A 26,854-nucleotide genomic window follows, 5' to 3' on the forward strand; every position below is an offset into this window, starting at 1 on the left:
TCCTAGAACATCTTCAAACTCAATTTGAAACAACTCATTGACCATTAGTTGACCATCAGGATTTCGAATTCTTCTCATTTTTTTCCTTGTTTTCTCATTTCACTTCCTGAATACCAAATTTCTAGTTCCACATAGAATCGATTTATATTCTTTTCATGGTGCATGCTGAGAATCGACTCTAGACATTGCTGGGCATTCTGGAAAAATATATGGGGAAACCAATTGTTTTCCGAGCAATATCAAAGTTTGAGTTGTTTTCCATTCCTTGTCTTTGTGTCTTATGGTTCGTTAAAAACAGGAAAAAATACTAAAAACGAACTCATTTATTTCTAACCCCCCGTTATTCTTTCTTTATAACGAATTGCTTTTCTTCTGTTTTTAGCTATGTTCGAACGTTTTCTACATGAGCAACCAACCTCATTGAAATTCTCGAACTTTAACCAGACAAATTGATTAGTTACGCTTTTTCTAAAAATTGAAAAAAATATACAGAATACAACAAAAACAATTTAATTGAATTTGAGGAGGAAAATGAAGAGAATGAAGTCTCGTATAAATTGAATAACTATTCAACTGATGATCATTGATGTTTACTGATCTATTGCTGTTTGTTTTGATTTCCTAATTCATCTTAAAAAGAAATTTAAGCATGTGGTTTGTGTTTGAATGTGAAGGTGATTCAGTTATGTACTAAACCACCTGGGGTGTGAAGTCTTGGAATATACATACTGACTTTTTGAAGCCATTTTTGTTTTTTCTTGTTTTTATTTTCATTTTTAACATTCAATTTTTAGATATTTCTGTTTTTTTTTTGAACAAGTATTTCTGTATCAAAAAATTAAAAAACAATTTTCTGATGCTCACGTGTTTCATTAAATTTAAAAACTACTTGTTTAATGGTACTCCCAAAACAAAAAAAATGACAAAAATATTTTTAAAAATAATACAAAACGATAGGTTCCACCGAGATTTGAACTCGGGTCGCAGGATTCAAAGTCCTGAGTGCTAACCGCTACACCATGGAACCGTACACTCTCAACACCACCTTTTCCCGTTTATGACTGATGAAGCAGGTGAAGATAATGTGTGCGGAGACAGGTTTTGCGAAAGGTATTGTGTTCGCCGCGGAACGAAAAGATTATATCAACAATGGAAGCCATTTTTTGCATTGATCAGACTATACTATCAGCGTAAATGTATTGGTGATTTTTGGTGAATAAAAATGAGTAAGTTAGTTAAGCAGTTTGTAGTGGTTACGTCTACCAGAAGTTTGTGGTCCAAGAATGTTTGAAACAGACTTCGAAATTCCGAAAATTTCGAAAATTAATTTCATTTTCGGAATGAAATTCCAGCCGAACTATTCACGAAGATTTGAAAATCGGGAATAATCCTAAAATTGATATTCGAATATTTTGACATTTCGAAAAATTCCGAGAAGGCCACTCCGAAAATTCTAGTTTGTGGTCTCCATTCAAAAAATGTATAAATATCCTGCATGAATTATCACTCTCTAACCGAGCAATATCAGTGATGTCACGATCAACCCATTTATCTTCAGTCCATCACAAAAAAAAGAACTTGACCCAGCGCGTCGGTGTCAGGGACCGCCTGCCACCCGCAAAAAAAAAGAAAAACGGACATTCGAATTTTTGAAACACTTGTCAAATGAGGTCCCATGGGTGGTACAAATTGAATACGCCGCCATCAGTGCCGAGCCATCCCCCCGGCCACCAGTAGTGATGACAAAAGAGACCTCGGACCCACCCCACAAAGAAACAAAACACTTGAAAAAGGGGTGGGGGGTCACGTGTCTGGTAACAAGAACTCAACTCAGACGTACACGTCAGTCTCGTCGAAACTATTTAAGTTAGTTTTGAAGATTTCGGTTCTTCGTGCAAATTGGGTCTTGTTTTCTATATTTTTGGAAGTTGCTCATCCCGGAAGTTCTGAAATTCCGAACGTATTGGATTTTCTATTTTTAGTGAAACGAAGAGGTAGTAGTAATTTAGACGTCCCTTATTTGTTCTGGTCTAGTAGCCCAAAAAGTGGTTCCTGTTTTTGAACTCTTATTCTTGGGATGATTGGTTCTCTTTCGTGTGTTTTTTTTTTCGCCCATATTTTTTCATGTTTTATGAAAAAATTGAGATTTTCAAATAAAAATTGGAGTGTGCAGGACAATATTTCAGAGTTCTAATCCGAAGATATTTTTTGAGTTTTTTTTTCGTATAGCATTCCTTTTTGAACTCCGTGTTTTGAAGTTTTAATCCGGGAGAAATAGAACCTCAAAATCCATGTTTTCTGTAAAATTTTTGAACGTAGAGTGTTTTTGAATTTTGATCTAAGGTTTCTAAAAAAAAGAACTTTTCTGACAAGGGAACCTCAACACCTTGTAAACCCAGATTTCGATGAAACTTTCAGGATGGGTTAAGGATAGCTTTTCCAGACACTTCTGAAGTTTTCAGAATCCGTTGGCCAGTTTCTGCCAAATTGTTCAGTTTCAATACCAAATAACCAGTTGTCAGTGCAAAACAGCTATTTTGAAAAATGATTTTCTCAACTACTAAGACGTTCCAGAATACGAAATTTGTTGTTTTATACTTAGAATAAATCAAAAATTCACGTTTCAGACATTAAAAAAAACTTATTTGAAAATTTTTAATGGATCTCAAAATAGTGGAAAAATCGAGAATAATAATTTTTAAAAAAGATGTTCTATTTTTAGTGAACCGAACTTCATTTTGAGTAAAACACAATAAATTGCATGTTCTGAAACGTCCTAGAAGTTAGGAAAGTCGTTTTTGAGAATCGCTATTTTGCACTGAAAACGTAATTTTTGGTACTGAAACTGGTGACTAGATTCTAAAATTTTCAAAGGTGTCTAGATAACCGATTCACAACCGATCCTTGAAGCTCATTAAAATCTGAATTTACAAGGTATTGAGGTTTCCTTGGGAGAAAAATTCCAAGATCAAAATTAAAAGACACTTCACGTTCTTCCATTGTCCCTTACACAATTGCAACATTTCATATAGTTCAAAATGTTGTTATTTTCAAAAATGTCCCCATAAGACTCCTCGTTCACTGAAACAACTCTCAATTCCACCCTCATTGTGTCTGGATAAACTCATTAGAAATTTCTCACTTTACTAAAAATGACTCAGTTCCCCTTCCTTATGATTTGTTCTCTACTTTATACTTCTCATATTAAAATGTTTCCCGTGACAAAAATAATGGGGGTCTCATCATGATGTCACGGCTCATAAATCCGCGAGACTGAAGATGATGATGAGTAGTTTAATTGCCATCATCTTCCTATTCTCTTTGCCCTTTCCATTAGTTTCCGCCATCACCCGTTTGTCTGTCACACGTCTTCAGGAAAAGATTTGTCAATTGATGAAGACCTTACATAAAATTTGTGAGCCATGCAGTTGAATGAAAAATTGAGAGAGGGTTTCAAATAAGGTGTGGGAGTATGAAGCAACCACTAGCGTCAGAATTTCAGCTCGGAAGTACACCGGAAAACGTTAGAAAAGGTACAATTATTATTTCTGGAGAGATGATGTGTGGGAGGAGAAAACTACTGTAACTTTAACACTCTATTGACATTATTTCTCTAATTCATTCAGATCTCTGAGCACCCATGGAGAGAATGGAACCAAAAATTTTGAAAATCAACAAAAAACTTCCAAAAACCTCTTATGGTCCTTGATTCTATGGTTTATTCATAATGTTTTCTCACATTCCCCCTCTTCAAAATTCCAACGGATCAAACTCATTGTTCACTCATATAATGAAAAAAACCAATTCCGGAGAATGAGCATTTTCCGCCCACCGTTTGAGGGAACAATAGGTTTTCGGAACACAAATCGTTTATTTTTCGTTGTTTCTTTTTTTTTTCGAAACCTGCACTTTTTGAATGCCTAATTGTTTTCAAAGTTAGTCCACCCATTTTTCGGAACAAACTCTTATTTCATTTTGTACCACCACTATTCGTATATCCTTCTATTTCAATTACTAAAATTACTCGGCTTTGTTTTGACATCGTCAGCTAAAGACAGAATCAGCTTAATTAATGATTGGTAAATAGCAATTCGAAAGAAGACAAAACAATAACACTAGATGCTATCTAAAATTTCGAAATGGATTGAGTCATAGGTGTTCGCAGAATGATGAGATTTAGTTAAATTTTGCGTGCTAGGTTTATATGTGTGTGTGCCATTCCTAGGACAAAATGATGTTCATTTGAATTTCTGATAACGTCTGTTTTCGTTCCAACCTTCAGACTCGTATAAAAACGTTTTGTATAAAAATAGAACTGCGAGGGAACTGTGGAATTAATTAATCAGAATTCTGCTTCCTTATTCTTGCCATTTGTCTTGATGACGTTTCCCAAGACCCCCCGCTTTTTCCGTCATCTCCATGCTTCTAATTAGTTAACAAATGAAACAGACTGAAAAAAAGAGGAGCGTCTTCAAAAGTGCGTATTGTTCTTCGAGCTCAACTTTTTTTTTCCGTGTTTCGTCTACGCTCATGATTACTGATTGGCTGATTAGTGACTCAATGATTGTTGATCAGTATTCCATTCACGTGACGAGTTGCTTATACGGGACCCAGGGATCCGACATGCGCCTTTGCATACCAATCCATCATCCAGAGCCAGACCCTCCTACAACTTCGTTTCCAGAAGAGTTTCGACCCGTAATCAGCAAGACGACGAATCAATCAACAACCGACAGCGCCGTTTTTCTACGAATTTATTGCTTCCGGGCAACATTTTGACAACATCATCATCTTACCAACCTTCACGTGTGGGCAGTATTGTTGGAATAACAATTCCGGGTTCTGTAGACAGGAAACATTTGAAGAAAGAGAAATCCGTGTTTGTTTGACCTGAATGAATCGAAGGATCTAGACGAAAAGAAACCTTATGTTTCACGAAATGCAATTTTCGAAAATTCGAAATTCTTTTCCATGAAAATGAAGCCTCATTTTATTCTTTCCATAGCTTTATATGAAAATCAAAAGATGGAATTGGAATTAGGTAAAAAAATCTTGATTGAAGTGGTCAGCAACAAAACTACTAAACACATCCTACTGTAATCCTTTGGAGGTTTTCCGAAACAAATTCAGCAAATTATACAGCTTGAAAATTCAGTTTAAAACTTTAATCCTATGTATTTCGATAATCATTCCTAACTTTTGAGTGATCTATGTGTAAAATATAGCATCATATTTCACAATTGACTGATTTAATAGGCTAAACGAAACCAGACTACGTTGCTCTTTTAAAAGTGTGAGTCATGGACGTATTTTGAAAATTCAAATATGACGAAAACGCTTCATTTGAGTTTTGGTACCTTAAGAAACCCATCCTGTCTATATGGAAATGTGTCGCATTGACGTTCCCATTCCCATCATTTCGGTTCCTTATTACCAAGTAAACCAGGATAAAAGAATATCAATATAAATTCAAATTACCTCCTAACCCATGAGCTCTTCTCTATCCATTTCTCACAGTAGCCAAAATGCGTCAACTCATTTCCATACATATTGCCAAAAAATTTTTCGAAAAATTCTCCATTTTTCTATTCTCCTTTTCTACGGTATCATACAAATTTTCGTATTTCTCATTCTCATCGTATTTATTTCGTTCCTCCGTCTTCAAAACTCCCACTGTTCCTCGTTGTCAGGAGCCGGTCGGAGTGGGTGTGGATGAGAAATGGGCGGAGCCTGGGAGGGGAAGAACCTCATGGCGTAGCGTGGGCTCATATATATATACGACAGGCTCTATGGAGTCTTTCATTCTTAAAATTTTAATTTGAAGGAACCCTATTACTTTCAGAATGTCTTGATTTTCATCTCATTTTTCTTCCGTTCTTCGGTTGTCTAGTTCTTCGTACTGATTCGAAATTTTGTTCGCTTTTTCCAATAATTTGAGAATGACGTTATTATGAGCATCGTCAAGTTTTAGGAACGCCTAGAAGCCTTTTCTAAGAACATAGTAATTGAAAATTCAGGCTTCTGATGAACTGTTGTTTTCAGTATCGCTTTACAAGAAGAATCAGATCCAGAGAAGAAGCCAATAGGAAAACAGAAACCAGAATTTAAACTGTTTATCACAACAACAAAAAATTGCTCATGAAACTTCAAAATTCCCGTGATTCAGTGTTATCTGATGATCTACAATCTTTTGCCACTGATCTGCCCCCAGACAGGCTGACCACGAAACTTCCAAAACAAAAACAAATGAGAGCAACACAAAATGAGGAATGAAAAACATCAGACATGCAAATGATCATGACCCCTGTCATATCTTGTAATTGACACAATTTTTCCCAAGAATTCGTCTAAGAGATCCTTATCTCTTTTTTGGAATTGCTGGAATTGCCTACGTGAATTTTGAAACATTCCTATTTTTCGACTTCTCCTCATTTCATTTTCATCCTCATCCGCATCCAACCCTATCTTCTCATTTCTGAAGCTCCGCCCCTAGGATGCTCTCTTAGTGTTGGGAGTCGACTTACGCCTCCCATCACTTTTTCGATTAGAGTAGTCTCCCCTCCCCATTCTTGTCAACGTCACAGCTATTTACGACCCGATAGAAAAAGAACATCAGCTTACTCCTGAGACTCCGCCCCTATTTCTGTTTTTTTTTCTTGCTCTTTTTCCGTCCTTTCCTTCAATCCACTGCTTCCACCCTCATAACGGCGCGTGTGGGTTTGATTTATGTTTTGCCCCTTTTCTGACTCACACTTTTCTTGTCTCTGACGTTACATTTTTGACCCATTAGAGACCATAACTTTTTTTTTGTGTTTCAGTCGTCAGTGCTTTCCGGGTAACACACGCACACAATGCTGCACCCCATCGTTCTCCTCCTTGTTGCCTCTTCCGCAGTCTACGCAGGTACGTTTTTCATAACTCCTAGATGTTCAAAATAGTCTTTGTACGCTCTTTCTCGTATAACAAATGGGTTCTTCCTACGCACCCGGTTTTTTCCGGGCCGTGATTCATTCGGGTCCCTTGGGTGCAAAGTGCTAAATTCCGCTTTACTAGTGTTTAGGTTTTTTGCCATTTATACAGATACCAGGGATTTGAGAGATTTGCGTTTAACAGTTCAAAGGTATCAAAATAGGAGATTGTTTGAATCAAGCAATTAGACAATTAAAAAAACAGAACAGACATTCTTTCTTAGTTCCGGGATCGGGGGCCAGACTAGTACGAAAGTGCACAAGTGAAAATTAAATTACAGCTCGCCCGCGACGTGCGCTCGATGGACTAGACGGAAGCGGATTTGGATTCGATAAGAGGTGAGGGACTAAAATAAGGGGCCCTGACTAATCTGATATAATCATGGGGAGGGGAGGTCATCGGACCATTGACGGATACACTTTTGATCTCTGGAATATTATATCCGGTCTTTGAGATTTCAAAATATGTAAAAATATTTCGAAATTTTTCCAGAGCTCTCAACTCGCTGGACGGTGCTGGTTTCGGTTTCGAGAAGCGTGCACTGAACTCACTGGACGGTCAAGGGTTCGGTTTTGAGAAGCGCGCTTTGGATGGTCTTGATGGTATGGGATTCGGATTTGACAAACGGTAAGAAGCATAATTATCTAGATATTAATTTCTACATTTCAGCGCACTGAACTCATTGGACGGAGCTGGATTCGGATTCGAAAAGCGAGCTCTCGACGGGCTTGATGGTGCCGGATTCGGGTTTGACAAGAGAGCGTTGAACTCTTTGGACGGACAGGGATTCGGATTTGAAAAAAGGTAAGAAGGTTGAGGTTACAGATCATGCGTAACCAGTTAGACTTAAATCACCTGTTGAATATACCTAAAGTTCACACCTGCTGGACTGAAAACAACACTCAAAGATCTTTTTTCTAGAGCCCTCAACTCTTTGGATGGAGCTGGCTTTGGCTTTGAGAAACGAGCCCTTGATGGGCTCGATGGTGCTGGATTTGGATTCGACAAAAGAGCTCTCAACTCACTTGACGGAGCCGGATTCGGTTTCGAAAAGCGGGCCTTAGATGGGCTCGATGGCGCCGGATTCGGGTTCGACAAAAGAGCCCTCAACTCGTTGGACGGACAGGGATTCGGATTTGACAAGAGATCATCTTTCAAGCACCAATCCAGTAAACTCCGCTCAGTGTTCCGGAATTTGAGAGGTTTTAACAAGCAACACTAACTGTTAAACTATTGATCTTCTATTTTGAAAAATATTAAATTTTTATTAAATCATTCTCACCCCTTCCTTCTGTGTTCTTGTGTTCTTGCTATCCCTGTTAAACGCCCCTCTTAAACACATTTGCCTACAGAACTAAATCGGAATTCTTACAAAAACCACAGCACGTATTATTTTGCTTTCACTTTACACTTTTTAAAAATTGCATCTTTAAAAAATTTGTTTCAAAACTGAAATGCTATTAAATAAAAATAACAAAAACACAACACGAACCCATCTCATTCCAATTGTTCCAAACCATTCCCTTCCCAACCATTCTTGTCATTTTTAATTTTGATATATTTATTTATTTTCGAGAAACCAGCTTGAGCGTCAGAATAAATGATTCAATTTGTGATTTTCGTTTTATTTAGCTCAACGAATCAAACGTTTGATTTAATCAAGGACCCACTGAGCACTAAAATAAATGAGTGAGCAAATAAACGTGAGGGAGGGAGGGTGGTCTCTTGAAACGTTTTTTAATTGGAAAAACATTTGAAACGAGGCGGCGGCAACAAGGAAGATGCGCCGCGCAAGTACACACTGCACTAGACACTTTATTTCAAGCCTTTAAAATACTTTCAATATTATTATTTCAAAGTTTTGTTTCATTTACTTCTTTTTTCTCCTGCCTTATTTTTCCCAGGACGTGGGTGGCACGCTAGTTGTGGGTGTTGGATGGTACTCATTCATTATTCATCACCTTATTTATTTGATTTTACAGAGAAAGGAACAAACTTGCCACGAGGGTCAAAAGTTGTGAATAGAATGGAATAAGAGCACACGTGTGAATGAGTAAATGAGTTCAAAGTTGACACTAAATTTGGTAACAATTTTTGAAGAGTGTTTCCAAAAATACATATTCTGTGTGAATGCCAGATTCTTAAGTAAACAATATTCAGGATCTTAGGTTCTTGTGCTCAATGTGCGACTTGGATCTTTGAATATATGATCAATTTATTTCCATGATTTCATATTTTCGGGTAGTCTCACAGAAAACTCCAAGCCGGAACCAAAAAAAAAACGACAATAAAAGCGTATGAACAGAAAAGTCCTATTTCGGGACCGTTGTTCCTCCCATTTTATGTTTCAAACAATGACCATCGTCAAAAATGACATAGACACTCTCTTGGGACTCATTCATGAGAAGAACGTATTGTTTCGTGCACTTTCGTACTGGAGGTCTTCGAGACGTTTTTCGTAAGAAAGAAGTACAAACTTCAGATGTTCCCAAAGCAGATGTTTTGACGACGTACTTTGCTGGCCATAAATATATGAAAAACGTGTTCTTAAATTGATTTTGGCCATTTTTAAGAGCCTGGAGCTTGGTTGTCCAGTGTCGGACCACTTTGATAATTTTGGAAATTATAAAACAGATCTAGATTGAAAACGTTGCATTCACAGAATTTTTTGAAAATTTCTAGTTTTCCAGGTATTTGCTGAATTCTGAAAGACACCGGCTTTTTTCACTATATCGGGTACAAAAACGTGCCAAAAATGGATGTCTTTCAGAAATCGGCAAATATCTGAAAAACATTCTTTAAAAAATTCTGTGAATGCAAAGTGTTCAATCTAGATCTATTTTATAATCTCCAAACTTTTCAAAGTGATCCGACATTTGACAACCAAGCTCCAAACTCCTGAAAATGGTCAAAATCAACTGAAAACCACGTTTTTAACAGATTTATTGCCGGTAGTGTAGTTCGTTCAGAATTAGGAACTCTGGAAACAAGAGATAAGAATGAGTAATTCAGAAACTCCAAATTTCACAATTTATGAGAAAAGTTAACATTTCCGAACAGGCAGATGTAAGGAGAACAATATGAATGGAGAAACAGTACAGTAGGAATGTATTTTTTCATCTGTCGAAAGAAACAACTAACAGCGGATGAAGGGGAATTGATGGAAAATAATACTGGGACGCTCTGACAATGATTCGATTTCTACCAATGGAACAGACAGCTTAAGTTTAATGGAAAATCATCGGTATTACAAAGATGAGAGAATAGGGGCAAAGGAAAGGCTGGGATCAATACGATACTGGGAAGTTTTAATGACAAATCAGGATATTTGATAAAATTAAAGTTCAAGAAAAATATGCAGATTCCAGCAAACACGAATTCCTCATCAGTTGACTTGTTCCGATGGCGAATCGTCTCGATGGTTCTGAAAATTGTTTTATTTTCAATATCAATGCTATCAAAACACATTCGATACCAATTATTCATTCTGACCACACTTTCGAAAAATCATTTGGACACTCCTTCAGATTTTTTCATGCTCTAGTGATGCGTGAATGCAGGAGGCCCTTCCAAAAATATACATTTCTTCTAACGTCATACTATGAACGAGTTCTTTGGAGGAACTAAATTTCGAGAAAAAAAGAAAGTTTCAAAAGAACATTTTCAAGTGAAGGGATAGTTTGAGATTAAGATGAGTACCTGTGACCTTCCGCCGGATACACTTTCAGACGCGTTGTTGGAAGATTGACGACTCAGCTTCCGGACTTGATAGCGTGGTAACAGTGCTCGCTTCAAATCTCGTTGCCATGGTTTCTCGTACTTTCCACAGCGAAGCCTGTAAACAAATTTTTACCTTGAATTGTATAAACTACCGGTCAATAAGATTTACAAAAAAATAGTTTTCAGTTGATTTTTCGCCATTTTCACAATTTTTTGGAGTCCGGGTGCTCGGCTCTCATGGTTCGGATCAATTTGAAATTTTTGGAGGGTGTAAAACGGACCTGGAAAAAGCTTTGAAATCGAATCACAGAATTTTTTGAAAGTTCCTAGTATTTCAGCTAATCGACGATTTTGGTTCTTTTTCACTTTTTCAGTGCAAAAACGAGCCAAAAATGATGTCTTCGAGAAAACGGCAAATATCTTCAAAATAAGACAATTTCTTAAATTTTGTAAGTGCAAAGTTTTCATTCTATGTTTTTTTCACACCCTTCAAAAATTTTTTGATGATTGGAAATGACCATATATATTAAAATGGTTAAAATGGTTGAAAATCAATTGAAAATATGGTTTTTGTTCATCTTATGAACCGGCACTGCGCATTGTGTTGTTCAGATGTTCACTTGGAAGTACTGGCGAGCGGATTCTATATGCCGCGTTAAAAGTTAATTTCCAGAAGAAATTTCCTGGAAAAACCTGTCCAAAGCTGTCATTGTTTTCAGATTTCCAGTAACACTAAACTACTGTAGCACTCGTTTTGACTGCGTTTTTTCTGTTGATTCATGTCGATTTACGGCGGGTATTGAAGCGGAGGCCTCTGGAAAACAATGGCAACTTTGGACAGCGTTTTCCAGAAACTTTCTCCTGGAAATCAACTTTGAACGCGGCAATAATTTTCTCAGGAAAAAATTGCTAAATTATCGTTCGAAATTCAAGAAAATTGATAATCAAAACTGAACAAATTTTCGAGAAGAAAAATTTCAACAATTTTTATGAAACTGTGAAACTTCCGGTATACGTTTCACGGGAAACGAACGGAATTTTTTTCAATTCCAAACAACACAATTTTGAAGGGGCCTTTCAGTGCCTTTATTTTTTAGTTTTATTAGAAGGGCCAATCTGTTAGAGAACCCCTTCTATTAAAGGGACCATTCTCATTCTAATCTTGACTCAAACATTCACCTGAAAAAAAAATTTAATTCATAACTCTCCTTACCATTGATCTTTTGTCAATTTGTGATTTACAGAGTGATGAATGGATAGCGTAGAGAGGAATTTCCCATCTTGGTCACATGGTAGTTCGGCAATCTGATCGAATATCTCTCGTCCGCAAACAATCTGAAATAATAATAACTAGAGAAAATAATTTGAGTAAACGAAAAACTCACAGTGCCTAGTGGAATGTGATCCTGGTCGCAGTGCAACAAGGGGCTCGTGGTAATCAGGAAACGTGTTCCTCGGTAGTCGTCATGAATCTGAAATGAAAATCGTTTCTCAGAATCGTTTGAAGTTTGTAAACTCACGTTTCGGTTCGCAATCATTACATATTTGCTATAAAATTTGGGGTTATTCACAGGTTTTGTTGTATAGAGAGATTCCACTGTCGAGGTATCGTTTGAACTGGTGAGCACTCCTCCCTGAAAAAAACTGTTTCATATTTTGTTGCGAAAAGTTACTCAACCTCAATGAACTTATTAGTTTTCCGATGAAAAATTGTTCCCGAAAAACTACGATTTGTGCGATTTCCATCAGCCATCTTATAAAAGTGTTTCCTCAACTCTGGCTCAAAATTGCTCAGCATGATAATTATCCTTCCCATCATTAAATTCCCACTGACCACATCAAAAATTATGCGGTAAGGTCCAAAGTAAGCGGATATCTCATTCAACGCCAATCTGCAAATTCGATGTTTTTATTTTTTAAAGTTTTTTTCGGACTTCGCTCCTGCTGGAATCTAGACTGCCGAAATTGGTCGTGCTCCCTTATCAACTGTCAAAAATTGGATTTTTCTCAACATTATGAACGTGTCTTTTGCAAAAAGATAAGAAATGAAAAGTCATTTATCACACGACACTTTCGCTGACCCAAAAGTTCGTTTCTATTGGTAGAGACGTTTTCTTAGATACCTTTTTTGTCATCGCGCGGCCGTTAGGTGTTGGCCTCGACACCTTCAGAAGATAATCATTTTTTAAGAAACCAGTTTAGAGAGAGAGAGAGAGGCAACTTTGAAAAGTGAAAGTAAAATCTAATGTAACTTACTCGCTATGGTAAACTCGATGAAGTTCTTCTGGGGTCACTGTGCGAGGCCGACCAAATGGTATTACAGCTTGCTCTACCTCTGGAACAGCGGCCGCCACTATTTCTTCTTCCTCTTCTAGTTCTGCTAAATCCATCGCGGTTTCTTCCATCACTCCAGTAGATTCTGCGGTTTCCATTTCTTCTAATTCTACTGACAGATCAGCCTCAGCCTCTCTACTATCTAGACAGACACTGCAGTTGTCTTCACAAAGCTCCATACTCCGGCCGCTGTATGTCGGAGAGTCATCCGAACTCATCATAGAGCTTTTGTCATCATCGTCCGCCAAGGGCAAATCTATAATTTCCTCATCACTTTCCTCAGTAACGGCTTCACCCAATTGCCTGGGTTCCATGGGGGAACTGAAATTGAGAAAACCGTATGAAGAAATCAAGAAGGCAATTAAGAAGAAAATGCAGAAACAAATATAGAACGGTACTCGAAAAAACGACCGAATAAGAAAAACGAGAAGAGAACGATAAAATTTTTGAGGGGGGGGGGAATGGACGAGAATGTTTTATTTCTTTATCGTAGAATGAAGAGAAACGAGAGATACTATTGCGACAGTAGAAGGAAACAAAATATTTAGAGAAAATTGTGAGTGTTGAAAACAAAATGATTAGGTGAATGCTCTTTTAATGGAATCCAATTGTGGAGCGTTTTTTTTTGTTTGTTGGCATCAGAAATATTCTTGACCAATTATCAAAATGCAACTTGACCAAAGACCAATGCGTTTTCTATTTCTAGAATAATTACTGCCTAAATCTACTCCCAAGTTCTGAACTTTCAAAACTCCAGAAGTTCCAACAAAACGAAACACCAACCACGAACAACACAGATTTATATAGGATCAAAAATGAGGAACATGATAAGAATATCACTCGAAAAATAAGAACAGAGTTTATAAGACAAGAGTGGAAATGATGAGAAAATAAATGGGACCATTGAGGGAATGAAAATAATTTAATATTCAAGAAACATGTCACAGTTGAATCATTTTCTGCTTAATACGTCATCAACAATTCACAAAATACCATCATGCAAAAAAGAAACAGTATGGAAATCCAGAAAAAAACAACAAAAAAAAAATTTTTCAGAAAGAAAGTTGGACCACGAATTCACGAAATAAATAAGGAACATAACAAAGATCAATACTTTAAGAGCAGTTTTTTGAAAGGTTCGACATTATCTTCAAAATTCGCATGTATTCTGAATATGCCGTGCTTCAAAAACTTAGATGATACAAAAGTGGAGAAAAAGAACACAACACAAACAACATCTAATCCGAGTCGGAATCCGACGACGATGAAGAGCCAGATGATGAAGAAGATGATCTAGAAGAGTTGGATTCCGCTTTCGATTCTTGACGTTGCGACATTAGTTCTTGTTTGACTCTTGGAGACTGTGGAGAATTGGATCTGCTTCTTTTTCTGGCCTCTTCTTCCTCCTGGCGTTCCAGCTCGCGCTGAGCTGCCCTTTCCATAGCCTCTTTCTCTTCGCGTTCTTTTCTTTCAACGTCCTCCTTCTCACGTTCAGCTCGCAATCGTTTTCTTTCCTCCATCTCTTCCTGGCGCTTCTGATGTTCCTCCAGGGTCAGTTTCTTGCTCTGAAACATTATTGTGTTAAACAACGTATTTAAGTAGAGTTATCGTCGAGCTGAGCAATTAACTCAATGAATGCATGTTTTCTAATTTCACGTTTTTTTCGGATTTCGTTCGTTGAACTCGGTTTTTGTTCACAAAATTTGGGAAGCAAAACTCAAAAATCTCAGAGATGAGCGGAACAAATTTTTTCTAAAGTTTTAGAATTTTAAATTGATACGAATTTTTATTTTGTTATGGAATTTCGGAAATCTGAGAAATTCTCAAAAATTATTTTCGGAAAGTCGGTATTCCAAAATTCTAATTGTTAGAATGTGGGATGTACAAATTGAAATATGGAGACAAAATGATGAAATTTTAATCCCGAAATGCATCCTCGTCAAGTTTAGAGCGAAATTTTATTCTGAACGACTTTTTTTTTGAAATTTCCGACTAACAATAGTGAGATTAAAAACAGATAATGCTGTCCTTTTTCAGTTCCACTATTTTTCTCAATTCTTGATTTATCCTTTCGATCGGCGTTTTTTTCACAAATCTTTTCTTGGAATGATTCTGATAGCAATTCCATTTTGAAAACTTTCGAAACTTATTTCACAGGCCTCTGTTAGCTTTTTCCAGCTACCGTGACCCTCTGGTTCAGAATAATAACAAACCTCTTCACGCTTCCAATGCGGTGGAGTCGTTGATCGGTCTCTTGATCCCATGAAAGTGAGCTTTCCTCGTCCACGAACCTTGATTCCATCCTTGTTGGTGATGACCTGAAAGTATTACGGTGTTTTCAAAAAATAGAAACTTTCATCTTCCGATGAAAACGCAGTAACTCATTTTTTGTCGGAGGATATAATTGGCTCACCACGCATTCACCCCACATTGAAGGGAAAACTACTGAATCTGAGTGCTCGGTGCAGCTAGCTGACTTCGGGAACCATGGAGCCAAAGTAAAGTGCAAATTGTGAACTCGTGAGAGAGTCCGGTTGCCAATACTCAACCCAAGAAGTTATTTGGGCGGAGCTCAGAAGAGAGAAAAGGAGGCCGAGAGGAAAATTTTAAGTGAAGAACTACGGTATTTTGACGAATATAACCAGCGGATCATAGCTGAGTGGCGAGTGATCACGTGAGGAAGTGTGATTATATCCAAGTGCACTTTTTAGAATCAAGATTGGAGAATTTCGAGAATGTCGGAATTCGGGTTTAATTTTTTGGAAATATGGGAGTTGTGCTTTTCATGCGTCAGATCAATCTACTTATGTCACAATTGGAGTCAATCTCAAAACCAGGAAATAACCATACTTGTGGAAAAGATGGCCGGGCAGGGCCATGGCCGGGCTGAGATTTTTCTGAAAGCTGGTTGGACCGGACCGGAAAAATTAACACATGGCCGGCTCGCGGGCCGGCCCGCTTTTTGAAAATTTCGAAATTTCAGAGCGAATCATCATTTTTCAAAATTGAAGTTCTTCTTAATAAATGAAAATCCACACTAGAGGCTGATTCTGTCAAAAAAACTGTTTTGAGGTCGTAATGAGAAAAAAATTTCTTACTTGGCATAATGAAATTTGATTTTTTGGTAAAAATTCAATTAAGCCGAGAGTTTTGAACCAAGCGGGCCGGCCCGGGCCGGCCATCCAAGTAACGGAAAATCTAGACAAGGCATACTTGTCGAATTCCGTCTGACTCGGTGGACCAGCCGGGTGGGACGGGCCAGGTCAGGACAACGTCGAATTAATTCTTCGGGACACCAGCCTCGTAGACCGGGATAGCTAATTTTTCGAAAATTTATGAGAGCGGTTTATTGAATTCTAACTCGAATTAAATTTCTCAAGACATGTCGCTCTCACCAAAGTATCGGAACTTTGAACTTTTTCAAAAATTGCATTAAAACTTCGGAAATTCTAAGAAAACCAGAGCTTTGTAACTCCAGAATCTCATACATGTCTTTAAAAAGGGTTTTGGGCTAATTTTCGTACAAAATGATCATTCTGACTAAAATGTATCAAAAATCAACAGAAAAATTTTGAAATATTTGGAACCCGGGCTAGCGCGCCGGGTCGGGATTTAACAAATATGCAGAATCTGAACTTTGCCAACAGGGCCGGGCCGGACCACTTCTCATTGTATCTGAACTCGACAAGTACGAGAAAATAGTTAATTTTCATAACCTAAAGAAATCAACCTTGAGAAAAAACTGACGATTTTAGCTAAATCTCGAGAATGGATAGCTAACGCACTTTTCAGTACTACGGGTTGTTAGCTGACAAAAAAGAGTTATGCAAAAAGGATGTCATTGAGTGACGCGAGGAATAGAGACACATGGACGAAACACCGGAAGATTCATGTGAGCAACATGAAGTCACGAATCAAGAGCCAGACTCGTCCGAAATTCTTTCAAAGTTTGAAAGACCGTTAGAAGTTGCAGAAAATCATGTGAATTATCCCAATCGTTCCAGAAAAAGTCAGTTTCCTTTTCGGATGTCTGATTTTTTGATTTTCAACGCCTAAAACTGTCTTCGTACTATCAAACAGAAAATAGCAAAACATCAGTCGACGTTCTGAAAAGATCGTTGAGCCGATTTGAAGATTTTCTAGCGAAGCGGACCAGTCCTGACGGCCCTCCGAGTCTAACGATTTCTTTTAAAAATTTTTAATGTCATCCACTATCTCATCTCACTTATAATTCTCCTAGTAGATTGAAGGCTTTGAAAGCTACTGTAAACTATAATTCATGCTTAAAATTACACAAATTCATTGATGTTTGCCAGCTTAGACGAAGCATAGGCCTAGTCTACAAGGTTCATTATTCAAAGTTTAACCGAGCGAGCCAATGAGTATTTTTTAGGACTTAGGACTACAGCGTCACCGAATCAATGGAACTAGGTTGACAGAGTCAGTCCCTGAACAAGTTATGCACGGAAATATTCGTTTTTCACACATGCGCAAACTGTTCTGAGTAGGAGCCGGCAGTTACTCGGCTAATACAACAATTTTTGGACGTAGCCGAGGTAGTCAAAAGCGAGTCGAAACTTTTTTTTGTTAAGATACTTCTAGTAGGTAGAGCTAGATGGCTTAGCGGCTCTGAATGTTTTCGGGCAGCTGTGCTTATTTCCGGAAGAACGGATAGTTTGGTCCACATCAACCTACAAACGTCCCGAAATGCGGTCTTGTTTCCAACCACCTTGGACATAGCCATGTCGAGTCTATATTAATCATGTTTTTACAGAATTTGGTGGGAAGATCTGCCCAAACATGGCCTAACTTTCTTGTAGAGGTCAAAACAAGCCAAAGAACGCCTGACATACTCTCAAAGTTCCGCGCCTAGAAAGTACAGGTTTTAGCGGCCCAAAATTCGCTTTAACAACGCTACTAGAATCTCTTGGCAGTCACCAAGCTCACGCTCATATTTGTTCACTTCACAGTCAGCTTTTGAAATAGGAATACTCACCGGTCTTTTTCCGGATCTTCTCTCATCTGGAACACGGTTACGTTCACGATCACGATGGCGATCCCTGCTACCACTTCTTGAACGAGAACGGCGTTCACGACCATAACGGTCACGTTGGCGGTCGTGACGTCTACGATCGCCACGATTGCCACCTCTCTCGCGGTCCTTTTTGCTTTTCTTGCTATCTTCTGGGGTTCTGGATCTGGATCGACGCATCAACCAGTTAACTGTTTTTGGCTCATCATCCATTTTGCATCCAACCGGTTCTCTGAGAATACAAACAGTTACAATATCTAGGATCCAATTGTAGGGGCAACTCACGGCTCAGCACCCTGCTCATCTTGTTTCTTCTTCTTGTCAGAAGCCATTACATCTGATTTGCGGACCATCTCTCCACAATGCGCAATGGTTACTCGTTGTACTGGCATATCTTCCTCTTCAGTCTCCACTTTCTCAATTCTTTTAACAACATCAAAGCCTTTTACCACCTCTCCAAACACGACATGCTTGCCATCAAGATGCGGAACCTTCTCGGTAGTGATAAAGAATTGTGATCCATTGGTATCCGGACCTCTGTTAGCCATCGACAGAAGGAATGGCTTATTGTGAGGCAAGGAGAGATTCTCGTCATCGAATGTGCGGCCATAAATCGAAAATCCTCCTTGACCGTTCTTGTGGGTGAGGTCTCCTCCTTGGATCATGAATCCTTTAATGCACCTGTGGAAGATCGATCCTTGATACGAGGCGTTGTGTCCGTAGAGTTGACCAAGCTCGCCAGTGCACAGAGCACGAAAGTTCTCGGCTGTACTTGGACCTGAAAAATGAAACGGTTGTGATGTTGAGCATATGAATAGGCAAATTTAAGACGTTCTGTTCAAGCTCAACTCATCATGGACAATTCTGATCGGTTGCGCTTTCCAAAATAACCAAATTTCAATCCGAGTGATTGAATTTTTTGGTATTTGGCCGAAAACATGGAGTTCTAAGAAATTCATAGCGAATTCTGGACAAGCTTCAGCTATCCCTTGGCAAGTATCTATTCAGTCACTGTTCCCATTAGCTGAAGACCCTACTCTACGGTAGAAGGCCGGAAAATCAATAGATTTTCGAAAATGTTGTCCAACACCAAAATCCAGTAAGTTTTAAATTTGGGGCTGATTCCGAACAATTTCAATGAAGGTTTCAGGAAAAAAGCCAAAGCTTAGCTCAAGCCTGAAGCTAGTAGCGAAGCCTCACTCTGTTTTTCATTCATTCAAAAATGTTTCATAAATTTCGAATTTTTCGAAAATGACAAAAAACTTACAGCTATGATTGTAGAGCGCAAACACGATCCTTCCAGCCGGTTCTCCATTAATTGTGATATCGAAAAAGGTCCGTTTGTTGCCACGGCCTTCACGGGAGGACATTTTTTCGAGAAACCAGAAGAACTGACGAGCACGATGAGCGTTTGAGGTCGACAAGAATAGTCCGATGTGCGCGCGCACACAGCAGAGATAGTTGCAGTTGGAGAGACGCAGACGTTTGGTAGAGCGCGGTTGCAACACTTGGCTGGTTTTGAGGGGTGGAAGGACGATTCCTTGTGTGTGCAACGTTGGTTATTGATCGGTTGGGGTGTGTATGTGTGGGACCGCACACAGCAGACAAGGAAAATGGTCCCAGGGAAAGGGCCAACTGGCGTTCTGATCAATAGATGCCTTCAAAACAACAAGGAAAAAACACCCCACCGGAATGAGAGGAAAAGAAAAGAATTTATTATTGGATAAAATATCTTGATGGAATTTTTGAGTAGAGAAGATGAATGAAATGGTGCATACAAGAAGAAAAGAAGAACAAGTGGATTCTTAAAACTGTAGATGGAGATTTCAGATTTACTCGTTTCAAAACGGCTTTTTGGTTTTGATTTTTGTGGGGGGAAGAAGAGAAAAGGGGGAATTGGAGGGTTATGAGAAGTATGAAAAAAAGCGGGAAAGCTAGCCGAACTAGATTTGTAGAGGGAACAATCATCCTTGAGAGAAAAATGGAAGTTTGAGCATGGATAGGCTAGAATGGGATTTGAAATATATAAAACAGTGACCAAAAATACTACAGGTGAGCTTATTTATGTGTCTCGACGTCTGGTTTGAGGAGCATGAGAGATTTGCGGACGTGGATGATGTATGGGTATCCGTGAATGGTGTGCTTATCATGTGCCCAGACGAAATATCGCTTGTCATTCTGATTTCTGTCATTAATATTGTATTTCTGAGCGACTGTTTGATAGTAGCCATTGAGCCCCACAGACGAGCATTCTCCGGTGTGCCACCATGCTCTGAACAACAAAAAATTAAAAAAAAATATCTCCAAATTTTGTTACCCAAGCATGCGGAAACCAGCACAGTTCATTTGCGTGTTCTCGTCTTGATCGTTGTCGAGAGTTGTGAATCTTTTTCCATTGGCTTCATAAAATGGATCGGAACCGTTAACAGTCAAATTGCCGATGCCTCTTCCGGAGAAGTAGATCTTATATCCATCTTCTTTTCCTCCAAAGTTCACTTTCCATTCTCCCACCCAATTGTTGGCAAATCTTCTACTACACGTCGTGTCACAGGTTTCTCCCTGAATCTCAATACGGAGAGTGGCTGGAAGAGATCCGACAGGAGCCATGTAGTGCATTTTCTCAAGTCCCAACCAGTGACTACCATTGAGTTTTCCAAAACCATTGACGTATTTCTTCATGGTTCCTCTTTGGAATATCTCTTCTCCGTCAACACGTCTGAAATTTTCAGTTCTAATACAGACTCGGAAAATGCTCAACCGACCTTTGAATGACAGTCCAGCCTCCAGTAGTTGTGTCCATATCACAGTATGCCTGGTAATCTTTTGGTCCCTGAATATTGTACACTCCAGATGGGCTTCCCGTGATGAGACGGTCGAAGCATGACTGAAATTTTTTGAAAGTTAATTTTTGTTTGTTTTAACTGCTTGGAAGCGATAGAAAATTTGTATTTCAGCCTTCCGACAAGTTGGATAAACTTAGAGAAAGGGAGGTGGCCGAGCGCGCGCAGTCACTCGGCCAGGACAAGACGGCACGTCCCTGCGACGTATCATTCAAACAACCTATTTGCTTTATGACCTTATTTTAGGCTTATAATTGGGAGGGGTCCAACAATTTGGGGGTTCAACGGTATAAAAACTATTAAGGGGTCCAAAATCTACATTTCGGGGATGCAAAAATCAACATTTTAGGGTACTCCATACCCCCTGAATCGAGGATGGTATATCCCTAAATTGCTTTGCTTTGTACCCCAATAACCCCAGTTTTCGTATCATCTGAATTATTTGCGCTTACTTCAGTAGTTTCATCGTCCACTGGATCGTAGAACTGGAGAGTGCTAGTCGAAATAGGCATTCTACGAGTTGGAGTTGGTCTACGACGTCGCGCTGGAGTTGTTGATACAGGTTTGGTGGTTTCTAAAGTAGCAGTTTCCGCCTGAAGTTCCTCCGCTGCTTCAACTTCTTTCTTCTCGACGTCCTCTGACTTTTCTGCTTCTTCCACAACGTCGTCCGTGATTTCACTAACAGATCCATCGGTGGTAGTGGTGATCAGATCCTCTTCAGATGCAATTTCCTTGTCTACAGGAAGAGTCACAACGTGATGGAGGTCCTCGTCACCAATTCTTTCCGAAGGCAAAGTGTAAACTATCTCCGGCTCATGAACCACGGTAGTAGGAGTGTTTCTCTAGAACTTTCAATTTTTCAAAAACTTTTTTCAAAACTTCGAAGTAATTACCATTCCCACATGAAGGAATACGTAGAACATAACTACAACGGCGATAAGAAGGAACGCCAAGAGGAGGACAATCAGGTAGCGAGGCATCCTGAAAATAAAAATTGAGTATTTTTTCGCAAAACGAAAATAAAAGGCGCACTTTGAAATTCTCAAAAATTCCTTAGAAACTTCACGAAAAAAATTTAAGTTATTCACAGATGAGTAGATTTGGAAACGTGAAACCTAGACACCACCACCCTTCAAAAAACTTACTTTCCATAGTCCTTTCCCTTGCACCATGGCCATTTCGCCTCAGCAACATTTGCTTTTTTCACCTGATCTGGCCGGGTAAATTTTACCCCCTGCTCTACCAAAGCATCCTTCTCAACGCTCTTTGTTGGATTTTCAGCAAACGACTGGAAAAAACTCAGTTTACGATTATTTTTGTTCGGCGTCAATAAACCTCATGGCTCAAAATTCATTTAAAGGCACATCGCCGGTCCAGAAGCAAAAGCAGCTACGGTTATAACAAATAAATTCATGCGTCTTTGGTACAGTACTTTGGATAGCATTTATTTTGACCCATTTTTAGAGGGTTTTCCATTATCCAAAAAAGCTGATTATTCATGAGCATTGGAAGGAATTATACAGACACAAGCAAAACGCTGAGGGAAATTGGCAGACAAATAATCCCGAAGTACTGTAGCAAACTTATTTGTGAAAACCTGATTTCGCTTCAGGGCCGGCGATGCGCCTTTGAATAATTTTTTTGCCACAAGGTTCATTGGCTCCAGACAAGAATAATAGCCCACTTTCCCATTTTCTTACGGTAAGTGGTTCCTCCTTGGCTTGATCCATCGTCAAGTCGGTTACAGTTGGGATGTAATAGCTTCTGAAATGAATTTCTCAAAAATTGAATCTAATAAAAATAAGCTGCATGATTGAAGTCATTTGATGTCAGGAAGTGCGAGAAGCACCTAAACAGCGGAACACGACAATTTAGTAGTTTTCGGCGGAGAAGAATCGGAAGCCATGAACTAGTCGGGACCATAATTGCCTGTTTCGCTTACTGTTTAGTATTGAAATAGAAAAGTGTTGCGAAAACATAATTGAGATGGGAGAGGGAAAGTGACGGTGACTATTGAAGAACACTGGTGACGAGATTGTCAGGAGTGACAAAATTAGTGTATTGGATTTCGTTTTCGAAGATGTTTGGTTTTTTGTTGAAAGAAGATACAATTAATTTGTTTGGAAGTTTGTGTTGTGGCTTGTTTAACAAAGGAACCTTATTTCGAATAGAAATCTCTTTTAGGAAAAAGGCTATCTAAAAACCTCTGAGAATCATAAAATCCTCTGCCCATTTTCAGTACCAGAATCGCTTTGTAAGTGCAAGACAGTGATTTTCAAAAACGGTTTTCTCAAGTTATAGGACACTTCATAACATAAAATTTGTTGTGTTAAACTTAAAATAGACGGAATATCCCAGACATTTTCTCGAAGAAATGTTTTCTCTCAATTTTTCCACGATTCACACCATTTATTCGAAAATTAAAAAATTAGTAATTTAAAGTATACCACAGCAAATTTGATGTTCCAAAACGCCCTAGAAGTAGAAATAATCGTCTCTGAAAATCGCTGTTTTACAATGAAAATGCGATTTTTGATACAGAAACTGTTACAACTTGGCTGAACCTGGCGAGCGGATTATGAAAATTTAGAGGTTTTTAGTAAAGCTATTCTGACCATATCCTGAACGTTTCATGAAAATCTGAGCTTATAAGATAGGCGAATTTAGCAGTTTCGTTCATCCGGGGGAATTATGTGGCATTTTCATTAGAAATTCATATTTTTGAATTGCAAAACTGATAATTTTAGAGAACAAGGGTTATGAATTATTGATAAACATGACAATATGACTTTTTTCAATTTTCGAAAAAAGTTCTAGATCAATAAATAAGAAAAACAAGAACACGTGTTTCTTTTCTCATAATTGATATTGACAGATACGTCAGTTCATCAACACACACTCCTTTCTTTCAACATCGACCGGAGATGGTTCAGACAGGAGGTTTTAAAAACTGATGACTGAAAGATCATGTTTTTTTCGAAGAGAACACCAGGAGGCGTCAAGTGGGAGAAAATCGAGAAAAAAGGTAACTTGTAAATGCGGAATGCGCGAAAAGTTGTCGAAACAGCAGCAGCAGATTTTCTTCTCCTCCCTACGTGTTCGATTTCCGACAGCCAGAAAAGTGTCGTTGCCATTTCATGGCTAATCAAAGTTCCTCTCATTCTTGGTTTCCAGGAAATCATAAAAACACAACGGTTTGGAAAAATGTCAAAGGATAGGGAAAGAAAAAAACTGTTCTTGATGATGGGTTCGATTAGAAACCTGTCATATCGCGAATGGTGACAAAACAACAAAAAAGCGAGTAGGGCGAGAATAGTCCAAATGATATGGGCAAATCTGTTTTCTTTCCCTCTTTTCTTCTCAAATGAAACTAACTATCAGGAAAAGCGTTTGGTAGGAAGAAAGGAAAAAGACATAAGGAGAAGAGTGTAAGACTAAAACTTAAAACTTATACCAATACCATTTTTCTTTTTTCTCCTCTCATTTCGTTTTCAAGAAAACGAAGAGGTCAGAGAAAGGAGATGGGCCCCCACCAGAAGACTATCAAGTTACATTAACACTGCCGCTTATTGACTGCATACCAACACAGCAAGAAAAAAAGATAAGGCGTACGGAGAAAGTGGAGGGAAGGGCGCCTGAAGATGTGGGACGTGCGCTACCAACGCTTATTTATGACAATTTGGAATGCAACAACTTGGGGGTAATCAGACGATATATAGCTGATTGTTATCAGTCGATAGCTAGGAGAAAGATCGGAGGATGGACAGATGATTGGGGAGTGGTATCGGTGAACTTGGAATTGATAATAAATTTATAGGAGCGCTTTTATAGCGGGAAAGATGATGGACAACATAATCGGGATTTTTGATATTGACGCTTACAGTAGTATACAGTTACCACTGAGGAATGTTATGTAATACAGTCCCAGCTAGGTTGTCTTTAGTTTATTAATAAATGCTAATTGAAATCAGAGTTCCAGTCATACTGTAGTTTTGGGTTGGTCGCCAAAGATACCGGCAGCAGAGATAGTAGAACAAAATTTGGAATTAAGAAAGTTCCGAAGTTTTAAAAAAAATGAACTGACTTTTTTATCGAAAAATATGCGGAATTCCTCCAGAGTTGTTTTTTTTTGAAATCAAATTCCGATCGGAACATTTCCAAGATTTTTTCGAAAATGACAGATTTTTGCACTACAGTTTTTTAGATTTTTGAATTTTTTGAAAAGAAAATTAGCGTTTTTCTAATAGGAAAAAAAAGAAAAATTTTCATTTTGATACTTGAATGTTTAAAAAATCCCGGAAATCCTTAAATTCCCAAATTTTGGAAATTGGACTGTTCCGAAGATTTCGAAAACAAAAAAGTTTTGGAAATAAGAATATCCCGGATATCTGAAAATCCGAAACTATAAAAATCGGTATATTCTAAAATCTCTAATTTCCAATTTTTTCAGAATCTGAATTTTTAATTTGAAAATCCAAAAAGGCCTTTTCGTATTTCTGAGCGGCTGCCCGATTTATTCAAAACATCAGATTTGAGTACATCAAGAAAAAGTTGCTCAATTCAAAGGATCTTCCGTCAGTCTGAAAACTGATGCGGAAAGCTTGGAGATCTTACAAGGGAACCACAACACCTCGTCAGTTTGGATTTTGATGAAATGTTCAGTATATGTCAAGGATATCCTATCTAGGCATCCCTGAAAATTTTAGAACACGCTCGCCACTTTCAGCCGAGTTATATCAGTTTCTGTACCAAAAATCGCGTTTTCAGTGCAAAAATAGCGATTTTCAAAGGCGATTTTCTCCGCTCCCAGGAGGTTCCAGAACATGAAACTTGATTTGCTACACTCAGAATTATGTGTGATATCATTATTCAGACATTTTCTGAAAAAAAAATTTTCGAAAAAATTTTTTCTACCATTTGGGTGGGTGATATTATCGAGCTTTTGTCAATTTGGAAAATCCTTAAAAAAGTAGTGATAATTGTTTGCAAATATTATTTTACAACTGATAGATAGTCTATTTTTGATTGCACGCTTTTCATTATTCATTCATGGTCCGTATAGGTCCAAAAACAAAGCTTCAAAACCACCACATTCCAGTGATTGAATAATTCGAAAAATTTTTGAAAATTTTTTTTCTAAAATTTGTCTCTACTCTTTTGAATTGATAAAATTTTGAAACATATGTCAGAAAGATCCTGAAATGTCGCAAAAAAAAAAGCACTAGAGGGTCCGAAACCACAGCCTTGTGACTACTGGCGCCCACCACATCCCCGACACCACGCCGTCGACATTTAGTATTGGTTCGAAAGGCGGCTTAATGTCAGGCTGTCTTCTAACTCTTTTCCAAGTGGTTTCGGGGATAAAATGTGTGGAAAGCATGCAAATAAACAGATTCCAGTACTAAAACTTTGGACTGATATAACTCTGCTGAAATTGGCGAGCGTGTTCTTAAATTTTCAGGGATATCTAGATAGGATATCCTTGACATATCCTGAAATTTTTATCAAAATTCAAACTGACGAGGTGTTGTCGTTCCCTTGTTAATTGAATTTCATTATTATCCTCGTAATTTCAAAATTCACATCTAACTGGCCCTTCTACATCGTTTTTCAATTTATAATAATCCTTTCACTTACCTGCACACATGTTTTTGAAACAATCCAAATTTGGAGGATTTAGTAGCAAAAATATCCATAGGCTTTCTCTTTAAAAAAAAGAAGAATAGATGCGAGCAAGATGGTCTAGACTCGTCACCCCTTCTTCTGTCACTCATATCCATCACCCCATCCACTCATCTGGATTAATCCCAAAGTTACTTTTTATTTTTTAAGGATATGTCTTGACCGATGCTATTCATTCCTATCTACTGATAATCTTTTTTATTTCTCCACTTAATTACCCGTACCTACATGAAAGGTCGTTTAATGATACCTGTGGCTATCACTTTCTTATCAACTA

General features: G+C 38.3%; 5 protein-coding genes and 1 non-coding gene across 6 annotated transcripts; 2 read left to right on the forward strand and 4 right to left on the reverse strand.

Moving 5' to 3' along the window:
- Positions 1-955: 955 nt before the first annotated feature.
- On the reverse strand, positions 956-1,027 carry CBG28999. The gene has a single exon. It is a non-coding gene (tRNA).
- Positions 1,028-4,530: 3,503 nt separating this feature from the next.
- CBG00245 lies at positions 4,531-4,779 on the forward strand (the record flags this gene model as incomplete). Its single annotated transcript, XM_002645275.1, has 1 exon — positions 4,531-4,779. One exon carries the CDS (start codon positions 4,531-4,533, stop codon positions 4,777-4,779), a length of 249 nt encoding a protein of 82 aa, XP_002645321.1.
- A 2,072-nt stretch (positions 4,780-6,851) lies between these two features.
- On the forward strand, positions 6,852-8,191 carry Cbr-nlp-14 (the record flags this gene model as incomplete). The annotated part of the gene is made up of 5 exons (XM_002645276.1): positions 6,852-6,903; positions 7,250-7,307; positions 7,462-7,596; positions 7,639-7,773; positions 7,891-8,191. 5 exons carry the CDS (start codon positions 6,852-6,854, stop codon positions 8,189-8,191), a joined length of 681 nt encoding a protein of 226 aa, XP_002645322.1.
- Positions 8,192-10,354: 2,163 nt separating this feature from the next.
- On the reverse strand, positions 10,355-13,337 carry CBG27914 (the record flags this gene model as incomplete). Its single annotated transcript, XM_045240185.1, has 7 exons — positions 10,355-10,393; positions 10,669-10,804; positions 11,903-12,024; positions 12,075-12,161; positions 12,210-12,323; positions 12,368-12,581; positions 12,946-13,337. The coding sequence occupies 7 exons, from the start codon at positions 13,335-13,337 to the stop codon at positions 10,355-10,357; spliced, it is 1,104 nt and encodes a 367-aa protein (XP_045097912.1).
- A 924-nt stretch (positions 13,338-14,261) lies between these two features.
- Cbr-cyn-8 lies at positions 14,262-19,425 on the reverse strand (the record flags this gene model as incomplete). Its single annotated transcript, XM_045240186.1, has 5 exons — positions 14,262-14,588; positions 15,237-15,341; positions 17,942-18,287; positions 18,341-18,833; positions 19,323-19,425. The coding sequence occupies 5 exons, from the start codon at positions 19,423-19,425 to the stop codon at positions 14,262-14,264; spliced, it is 1,374 nt and encodes a 457-aa protein (XP_045091509.1).
- A 688-nt stretch (positions 19,426-20,113) lies between these two features.
- CBG00249 lies at positions 20,114-22,818 on the reverse strand (the record flags this gene model as incomplete). Its single annotated transcript, XM_002645278.1, has 8 exons — positions 20,114-20,327; positions 20,373-20,771; positions 20,818-20,939; positions 21,348-21,737; positions 21,789-21,876; positions 22,041-22,183; positions 22,596-22,659; positions 22,745-22,818. The coding sequence occupies 8 exons, from the start codon at positions 22,816-22,818 to the stop codon at positions 20,114-20,116; spliced, it is 1,494 nt and encodes a 497-aa protein (XP_002645324.1).
- Positions 22,819-26,854: the final 4,036 nt, after the last annotated feature.

This window comes from Caenorhabditis briggsae, assembly GCF_000004555.2.
Source record: "Caenorhabditis briggsae complete genome, chrX, whole genome shotgun sequence".
NCBI lineage: Eukaryota > Metazoa > Nematoda > Chromadorea > Rhabditida > Rhabditidae > Caenorhabditis > Caenorhabditis briggsae.